A 10317-nucleotide genomic window follows, 5' to 3' on the forward strand; every position below is an offset into this window, starting at 1 on the left:
CCGCGCTTGTCTGAAGAAAGAGTTGGAGAGCATGGAGCAATCTGACATAGTCACCAAAGTTACAGAACCGACAGATTGGGTAAATGGAGCACGCTAATTCATTGTCATGGAGGACAGATCAGGCTACTGGGCTATCAAGCTCACAAAAGAGTAATCTAAGCTCACAACATTCAACACACCGTTTGGACGCTACAGGTTCGGTCTTATGCCTTTTGGAATTAGCTCAGCCCAAGACGAGTTTCAGCGAAAGATCGATGAAGTGTACGAAGGCCTCGACGGAGTTGTGGCAATTGTGGACAACATCCTTGTCTGTGGTCGAACCAAAGAGGTGCACGACAGAAACCTCCATGCGATGCTGCAAAGGTCCTGCGAGAGAGGAGTCCAGCTCAACCCAGAGAAGAGCACAGTCAGTGCTACAGAGGTCAGCTACTTCGGACATCTTCTCACAGCGAATGGAATCAAGCCAGATCCACAGAAGATCTCAGCCATAAAAGAAATGGAGCCACCAAAGAACCATGCAGAGCTGGAAACAGTGCTTGGCATGGTCAACTACTTAGCCAAGTTCGCACCCAGCCACTCCAACGCAAACGCACCCCTTCTTCAGCTGCTAAAGCAGTCCAATGAGTTTCTCTCGGACAAACAACATGCCATTGCTTTCCAGAGAGTGAAAGACTTGATCATGAGAGAACCAGGACCAATCCTTGCCTACTACGACCCCAACAAAGAGCTCAGACTCCAAGTGGATGCTTCGAAGTATGGACTAGGTGTAGTGCTACTGCAAGAAGGAAAGCCCATTGGCTACGCTTCCAAATCTCTCACAGACTGTGAAATCAACTACGCTCAAATCGAAAAGGAGCTCCACGTCATTCTGTTCGGATGTAAGCGTTTCCATCAGTACGTATATGGACGACAAGTCATTGTGGAATCCGACCACAAGCTCCTTGAGGCAATCATGAGGAAACCGCAAGTCGCAGCCCCGCCAAGGCTACAGAGAATGATCCTTCAACTACAGAAATACGACTTCACAATCACTCACAGTCCAGGCAAAGACATCCCTGTCGCAGACCCACTCTCCAGGAAGTTTCTTACCTACAAGGACAGCAGCCTCAGCGAAGGCATGGATATGCAAGTGCACACTGTGTACAGCAACTTACCGGTTAGTGACACAAAACTGAAGAAGATCCGAGCAGAAACAGAAAAGGACTCAACTCAAACAGCTGAGGAAAGTCATACAGGATGGATGGCCTGAGTAGAGGAGAAAATGCCCTCAGAGCGTCTCAGAGTTCTGGAACCATCGTGATGAACTATCAGAGATCAACGGATTAATTTTCAAAAGAGAGAAAATCATTATTCCTACCAGTCTCAGAGAAGAGATTTGGACAAAGATCCATGCTGGACACATGGGCATGGAAAAGTGCAAACAGACGAGCACGGGACATTTTGTTTTGGCACGGAATGTGCAAACAAATAGAGGACATTGTTGGTAAATGCGCCACCTGTCTTGAACAACGCCCCTCAAACACCAAAGAGCCAATGTTACCTCACTGTATCCCAGACCGACCCTGGCAGGTCGTGGCAACTGATCTGTTCGCCTGGAACAACGAGGACTACATCGTAACAGTGGACTACTACAGCAGATACTTCGAACTCGACAAGCTTCACAGCACCACATCTACAGCTGTGATACACATGCTGAAAGCAATCTTTGCTAGGCATGGCATTGTAGAGACTTTAATATCTGACAATGGGCTCTGTAACAAATCAAATGAGTTTGAATCCTTCACAAAAGCATGGGAGTTCACACGCCACCACAAGCCCACATTACCCTCAAAGTAATGGCCTTGCTGAAAAATCTGTGCAGATTGCTATATCACTCATGGACAAAGCAAAAGCAGACGAGAGACCCCTACCTTGAATATTGCAACACTCCAGTTGACAACTTCAAATCACCAACCCAGCTGTTGATGAGCCCCAGGCTTCGCTCATCCTTCCCAGCACCAACCAGCAGCTGCAACCTGAGGTCGTCAGCAACAAGGAAATGCATGAAAAACGCGCACAGAGACAACAACAACAAAAGCGATACTACGATAGGTTAGCTAGACCACTGCCACCACTGATCGACGGAGAGTCAGTTAGAATCCAGGAGCATGGCCTCTGGAAACAAGCAGTCGTCATCAAGCCAGCTGACACTGAACGTTCATATCACGTCCGCACCGCAGAAGGAGCGGTGTACCGCTCGGTGTATCGTCACCTACTGAACACAAAAGAACAATACACTGACGAGATGAACTGTTTCCCTGAAAGAGAGCGTGATGGACTAAACACACACACAGCACAACATACACCATACTTAACTGCAACAACACAAGAACTGTTGACTGACACAGAAGCATGCTCAGCATCATATCGCACAAGGTAAGGAAGAGAGGTCAAGCCCAGAGCTGTCCTAGACCTGTGACATGTCAAAGGGTGTAGGCAGATTGCTGCCCTAAAAGAGTTCCAGACTGTAAACTTGTTATTGAAAAGTTGATTTGAAATGCTTTGGTATTGTATTTGTTTGAATTGTTAAGATTAGGATTGTAAACAATTGTCATTGCTGCAGTGAAAGCTGAGTTGCTGAGAATCCCTTGTTCTAAAAGTAACAGTATGCTGAATCATTGTTTCAGAGTCTGTTCTGTTGATTCAGTTGGTGCAGTATGCAATATAGATGGTTACTTACCTTGAGTTCAAACTACAGAGCATGTATTCAAATGAAATGCTTAGAATATGTAAAACATTTTTCTTTTTGTTTTAAAAGAAGGGAGATGTAATAGTCATATGTGTAAACATACTGAATTGTAATTGGATGCATTTTACCGCCATATCATACTGTGCTATGATTGGTTAAGACCACCCAGGTGGTGAGGTCATGGTCAGTTGATCATGGTATGAGACACGTGAACATGACAGTTATATCTAGCTAATAAAGAGCTACATAAAGAAATATCCTGTCGTACTGCATTTTATTATTTTGTACAAAGCATGCAAAATACGACACTCAGCTTCAGAGGCAAGCCAGCAGTGGGATGCAGGGTGGTATGCTGCTACTGGCATACACCATATCATTGTGTGACTCCAAGTATATTTCTATTCATTTGCTATTTAAAGGAACAGTTTTTGTGGCAAAACTGTTGGTAGAGTTGAAAATGTGCTGGAAAAACATTATTTGTTACATGAAAACGTAAGCGAAAAAGTATGTTTTGTGTGCAGTACGTCATTCTGCACGGATTTTTATCTGCAACAAGTCAGTTGCACACCACTGGTGTGAAAATGTGCACATTTTCTTAATGCAGATTATAGAATATTCGCATGAAAATCTGTGTTTGGCTCAATTGGATGGACAGCTATAGGGCAGCCCATGACAAAAGGTGTCACGACTTCCGCCGAAGTCGGCCCCTCTCCTTGTTCACCGGCTTACTAGTCACCACCGATCTGTTTCCCTGTTTGTTTTGTTTTGTCTTAATTATACACACCTGTTTTCAATTCCCTGATTATGTTCCTTATTTAACCCTCTGGCTTCCCTTTCTGTTTTGTCCGTGAATGTTCATGTTCAGTGGTTGTTGGAGGTGTTTCTCCCAACCCTGTTGTTTTGCTGTGAGAGAATTTTTGATTGTGGGTTTTTGAGTAAACACGTTTGTTTGCACTTATCCCTGTGTCCTGCGCCTGACTCCGCTACTTCTCCAAACGAAAGCATTACAAAAGGTTACAAAAACATATAGTGATCTGTGGGGGCTGTGCTTTGGTGTGGGGGCTGTGGTCTGTGGTGTGGGGTCTGTGGTGTGGGGTCTGTGGTGTGGGGTCTGTGGTGTGGGGTCTGTGCTTTGGCAAAGTGGGTGGGATTATTTCCTGCTTGTTTGGCCCTGTCCGGGGGTATCATCGGATTGGGCCACAGTGTCTCCTGACCCCTCCTGTCTCAGCCTCCAGTATTTATGCTGCAGTAGTTTATGTGTCGGGGGGCTAGGGTCAGTCTGTTACATCTGGAGTATTTCTCTTGTCTTATCCGGTGTCCTGTGTGAATTTAAATATGCTCTCTCTAATTCTCTCTCTCTTTCTCTCTTTCTTTCTTTCTCTCTCTCGGAAGACCTGAGCCCTAGGACCATGCCTCGACTACCTGGCATGATGACTCCTTTCTGTCCCCAGTCCACCTTGCCGTGCTGCTGCTCCAGTTTCAACTGTTCTGTCTGTGGCTATGGAACCCTGACCTGTTCACCGGACGTGCTACCTGTTCCAGACCTGCTGAAACCCTGACCTGTTCACCGGACGTACTACCTGTCCCAGACCTGCTGTTTTCAACTCTCTAGAGACAGCAGGAGCGGTAGAGATACTCTCAAACATCGGCTATGAAAAAGCCAACTGACACTTACTCTTGAGTTGCTGACTTGTTGCACCCTCGACAACTACTACGATTATTATTATTTGACCATGCTGGTCATTTATGAACATTTGAACATCTTGGCCATGTTCTGTTATAATCTCCACCCCGGCACAGCCAGAAGAGGACTGGCCACCCCTCATAGCCTGGTTCCTCTCTAGGTTTCTTCCTAGGTTTTGGCCTAGGAAGAAATGCTTCACAGTCGGAACCACACATTTGGAGATCATCTACCCTGCGTCTCACAAAGACATGGTGGTTGGAACCAAAAATCTCAAATTTGGATTCATCAGACCGAAGGACAGATTTCCACCGGTCTAATGTCCATTGCTCGTGTTTCTTGGCCCAGGCAAGTCTCTTCTTATTATTTGTGTCCTTTAGTAGTGGTTTCTTTGCAGAAATGCAACCATAAAGGCCTGATTCACGCAGTCTCCTCTGAACAGTTGACGTTGAGATGTGTCTGTTACTTGAACTCTGTGAAGCATTTATTTGGGATGCAATTTCTGAGGCTGGTAATGAACTTATCTTCTGCAGCAGAGGTAACCCTTTCCTGTGGCAGTCCTCGTGAGAGCCAGTTTCATCATAACACTTGATGGTTTTTGCAACTGCACTTGAACAAACTTTCAAAGTCCTTGAAATTTTACGGATTGACTGACCTTCATGTCTTAAAGTAATGATGGACTGTCGTTTCTCTTTGCTCATTTGAGTTGTTTTTGCCATAATATGCACTTGGTCTTTTACCAAATAGGGCTATCTTCTGTATACCACCCATACGTTGTCACAACACAACTGATTGGCTCAAACGCATTAAGGAGGAAAGAAGTTCCACAAATTAACTTTTAACAAGGCACACCTGTTAATTGAAATGAATTCCAGGTGACTACCTCATGAAGCTCCTAAGGCACTGCATCTCAGTGCTAGAGGCGTTACTATAGACCCTGGTTCGATTCCAGGCTGTATCACAACCGGCAGTGATTGGGAGTCGCATAGGGTGGCACACAATTGGTCCAGCGTCGTCCGGGTTAGGGTTTGGCCGGGGTAAGCCGTCATTGTAAATAAGAATTTGTTCTTAACTGACTTGCCTAGTTAAATAAAAGTTAAATAAAATAAATAAAGCTGATTGAGAGAACGCCAAGAGTGTGCAAAGCTGTCATCAAGGCAAACATTGAAGAATCTCAAATATAATTTGGTTAACATTATTTTGGTTAATACATGGTTCCTTATGTGTTATTTCATAGTTTTGATATCTTCACTATTATTCTACAATGTAGAAAATAGTCAAAATAAAGAAAAACCCTTGAATGAGTAGGTGTGTCCAAACTTCTGACTGGTAGTGTATGGCCTGTGACATTGACTGATGTACATTTCTGATGTATTGCAGGTTTCTAGCGCACTACAAGGCCCTTGCCACACGGAGGCGCCACTTGAGGGAGCTGCTGTAAACAATGATTATATTTTTCTAAATGGCGGAGAACGTATACTGGATAAAAATCAAACACACACACAGTGTGCAACGCCTTTCCTGTTTGGTTTTTGCACATGACAGAAGATTGTACTAGTTTTGGTTTCTTTCCTGAGAGAGAGAGCGAGAGAGAGAGAGAGAGAGAGAGAGAGAGAGAACTTATTTCCTAGGATTGACAGAGAATTTGTCGAATCCTGTGAGGAAAATGTAATATTGGGCTTGCCCACAAGTGTCTTGACTGACTGTCAGCTAACAGTCTGCATTGCCCCAATGTACCAGTGATTTTGCTGCAACATTGCTACAGCGTTGGAGGGTAATAGTGTCATCTGGGTTTAGGAACAGTATATAGTGTGTATGTAGGATCGGGATGTCTGTCTAATCTTGATGTACACAGAAAAGCGAGTTTTCTCTTAAGTGGACAGCCACCATAATACACTAGTGCACAGCATAGTCAACTTTGCATAATTCTACATATTTAGGTGCAGGTCTCAAACCTAAAACTTGAGAGATATTTTGGAAATGGGAATTCATTTATTTAATTTTTTTTTAATGAGAATAATAATTATGTTTTGCTGTGTGTATTCAACATTCATGGGTCTGAAGTAACTCCTTGTGCCACCCTCAACAACCGAAAACAGAAGCTAACATGGGGTAACCTGTAGCTAACATGAGGTAACCTAAATGTACTTCGCCAATAAATTAATTAATGCCAATAAGAAAATGCTAAAAACAAGATACGACAGTAGTAGAATACATTTGTGTAAAAGGGTCTTGCGGTATAGGGAACTTACTGTATATTTGTGTTGCAGTTAGGGGGAAGAACTTTATAATATACTGTATATTTTTTATATTCACATGTAATATTCGGAAAATCTTTCACTTCTTGTACGAAGCAGCTCAGTAGTTTTTCAATTTTGCTAAGCTTTACAAAGCTGCTTCCTTCTCGGAGCTTTGGTACATGTGTTCAACCCCAATTTTAGTAGGATATAATTTTTTTAGTGCAATGGCCTTGGGCACTTGAGTAGAATTTGAATAGATTTCAAGTGTCGTAAACAAAACATAATAAAAATCGATGTGGTTTCACCATTTCTGTCTTTTCATTCAGATTTATAAGAGGTTACTAATAGAGAGTAACAGAGATAGAGGTTCACTCTAACATGGTTCTACAGTAACAAGAACACACACAATTACATCCACTATGGTTCAATCACTCAAGTATTCCAAAAATATTGCTTTATATTGCACATTTCTTCCAAACATTCATAGAAGTCTAGAAAGAAACTGAGTACGAGTATCAGGAAGAATTCCAACAATTTGAGTTAGAAAATGTTACCTTGGTTTTATTGAAGTTTCACTGCAGAGCTTTTGTCTTTGGTTTCATTTACAGGCCATGAAAGTCATAAGGAGAAAAGTATCTCATAATATAATTTTAACCTAAGCTATAAGCAATACATATCTCGTCATTAGACTGAGAACAACATGAATCATGTTCACAAACCTGCCATAAAGCTATTATGTAGATTAAATGAAGAGAGCAAGAATTCTTCTATTTCTACTATTTCAATGGTGTTACGGAGCAAATGTCTCAGTAAAAATGTATATAATAGAACAAACTGAATGGTTGATAGTAGAGACAACGTTGCACCGTCTTGCGTCTCTCTGTATCTGTGAGAATAATAGACAATAAACATGTAGTAAGCTATATAAATCACCTGTGTTATATAAATCATCTGTGTTATAAGCATTAGTAACTACATTGTGAATGTCAGGTAGAAGTTTTAATATGCTCAATTGTTATTTTTTTAAATGTAGTCACTCAAACAATAGGGTGTGTTTTGGGTTCTCTTGTTTTTTACAGCAAGAAGTTGAATTACCTTACTATAAACACTGAACAATAATATTCACAAAAGAAATGTGAAATAATTTTTGAATGAACCAATATATTATTTTTGTGTTCAAACATAGCTTGTGCACGCTGCTTTATCCTATACTAAAACACACCTCTCAATTTAGAACGTAAAAGGAATATTTAGGTTGAGGAGAGTTTATTCATGATATACCTGTTCAGGGTTAGAAAAGTCTGTTGTTGGCTATAGGATGTTGTTGCCCCGGGGCTGCCATTCTCGGCCTGAATACATGAAAAAAATTAGAGGAACTTGTCTTTCCAACTACAAACTCAGGTGGACCGTTTAGGGGAGAAAACTCCCAAAAGTGTGGACCTTCTCTTTTTTCAACTACAAATTTTCTAGGCTGCATACATTATAACAGGAATCATGTTTGACATATTAAAGAAGGAAAACGTACTGTCTTTTGTAATGATGTGGGCATCGTTTCGTTCTTATCCCTGAAGCAAAAGAAACAACAAATAAATAATATATAATATTGATATAATATTATTAATAATTTCTTTCAAAAAATGATATGGAAATTATATGAAAATGTTCCTACATTCTAACTGGAAAATGAAGGCAGCATATTTACATCTGTTGGTTCAATACTCTTGTTTTTTTTGGTGGGTGGGTGTTTCATGGATACATGGGGGTATATTGGTGAGTGAATGCAGGACTCACGGTTGCAGTGGCATACAGTGATGAGGAGGAGGAGCAAGAGGAAGCCACAGCCAGCCGCCAATGGGGCCCAAACGATCAAATCACAGGACGCAGTAGGGTCCACCTTTCCCACTGCAAAAACACAAGTCAAACACGGAACACATTTGGGATAAATGTGTTACAATGATAAACACCATTGGATAATGAAAAATTATATTATGATTATCCAAATCAACTCGATAAAAAATATGAGGACATTTATATTATGATAAGAATACACGTGATGATGATGTCAATAAATATTCTACCTTTGCACGACTTGGCAGTTGTAGTGCTGGTTAGCTCTATGGCTGTGGTCATTGGTGTAGTCGTCGTGGTTGTTGTTGTCGTAGGGGCTAAAAAGTGAGGTGTGTTAGCATGGATAACTTTCAGACTGTTAATAGGCTATAAAGAACATCTGATTTAAAAAAACATTGATTTCTATATTTGTATTATTCTGATACAATTTATTTATGTAATGTAGCCTAGCTAGCCTACTCACCTGGCCCAGCAAGTCGAGTTACCTCACCAAACACAAGCGCATTACCGTTGATTGATGCACAGCTGTAGACGCCACTATCTCGAGCCTTTTTGAAAGCCTTCAGGATCAAGATGTTTTTGTTTATCTGCTCCTCGCTGAAGACCTCATTGTTAAAGTCTGTTTTCTTCATACCGTCCTTGGTACTAAACGATGCAATAAACTCCATTCCAGCGTTGTCTTGCACTCTAAACCAAATCACCATGTTGCTCTTAGTCTTAGAGACCGGTGCACAAGTGATCTCCACCCTCTCTCCATCCGTTTTCTCTGTCAGAGAACTCAGTTGGAGAGTTTCTGATAACGTTTGTGATGAAAAAGAAGTACGAAAGTACAAATTAGAGATTCAACGAATGAATAAATTCATAATTTATTACTGAAGATGTCTTATTAGGCTAATTCAAAATGCAATTACTGAGATGTGACACATATGATGTTTAGGCGATAGCCTAAACAATATATTTCATTTAAAAAAGACACCCTAGACAAACCTAAAACACAGAATTGATTAGGCCAACAAATACGTTACCATTCAAAATGAAATTAAAATACAATATAAAATTAGGTAGAGCAGGCCTAGCCTATATAGCAACACTTTTTATGAACTAGGTCTGTGAGAGAGCAAGTATTCTGGCAACGTCGTTGAAATCCATCATGACTTTAAAACTATCCTACTCTGAAGGGAATGAACGTACTACAGTATAGTAATATGAAAAAGTATGACTTACCTTGACAAAAGAACAGTAAAACAAGTGTCTCCATCCACTTTCGGACCATTTTCATGTCTTTTGGCACAGCAACACTTTTAAGCTCTTCTTCATGGGATGTAGAAACAGGTGTGATGAGGCTCTCAACACGACCCTAAACCCCGCCCAAAGTCTTCTTTCATCACTGGTAAAAGAGGTCATTGCAGGAGTCTTGCACAGAGCTCGTGCACCCCAAGGTGGTCTGCAAGGCTGCTCGAGCAGAGCCCACCAATCCGCGCTGCGCTTTGCGACAGGCTGGCTTTACGCAAAAAACCACACGCGCTCTGAAACACAATGTGTCAACATTTCAAAGGAGGAATTTAAGTCAAGAGCAGCAGGTCATGACAGACACTTTTGAGGACGTGCCTCTGTGCTGCCACTTTGATAAACATCATATTGCAAGAATAGCCGAATAATATCATCAATAGGTCTATAAAGTGATATAAGTGTTATTTTATTTATTTTTGTTAATAATATTACCTTTGTTGTGTAATGTATTAATCATGTAGTAGCCTACGACTATATCGTGTCAACATTAGGCTGTGATTTACTAATCTACAGCCTACGTCAGTGGTGTT

At 41.3% G+C, this 10317-nt stretch overlaps 1 protein-coding gene across 1 annotated transcript; it reads right to left on the reverse strand.

The window, feature by feature from the left end:
- Positions 1-7088: 7088 nt before the first annotated feature.
- cd8a (CD8a molecule) lies at positions 7089-10007 on the reverse strand. The gene is made up of 7 exons (XM_029693288.1): positions 9722-10007; positions 8961-9290; positions 8728-8814; positions 8441-8551; positions 8175-8214; positions 7931-7998; positions 7089-7535 (listed from the first exon to the last, which is right to left on the reverse strand). Exons 1-6 carry the CDS (start codon positions 9774-9776, stop codon positions 7941-7943), a joined length of 681 nt encoding a protein of 226 aa, XP_029549148.1. The 5' UTR covers positions 9777-10007; the 3' UTR covers positions 7089-7535; positions 7931-7940.
- Between the last annotated feature and the right edge of the window lie 310 nt (positions 10008-10317).

Source organism: Salmo trutta, chromosome 16, assembly GCF_901001165.1.
Source record: "Salmo trutta chromosome 16, fSalTru1.1, whole genome shotgun sequence".
In the NCBI taxonomy this organism is placed as follows: Eukaryota; Metazoa; Chordata; class Actinopteri; order Salmoniformes; family Salmonidae; genus Salmo; species Salmo trutta.

Excerpts from the sequence above, each read along its gene's own strand:
- cd8a (XM_029693288.1), bottom strand. The coding sequence starts at position 9,776 with ATGAAAATGGTCCGAAAGTGGATGGAGACACTTGTTTTACTGTTCTTT. Across the intron at positions 9,291-9,721 it reads TTTACTGTTCTTTTGTCAAG|AAACTCTCCAACTGAGTTCT; the intron begins GTAAGTCATACT and ends AAACGTTATCAG. Across the intron at positions 8,215-8,440 it reads CACTGTATGCCACTGCAACC|GGATAAGAACGAAACGATGC; the intron begins GTGAGTCCTGCA and ends CTTTTGCTTCAG.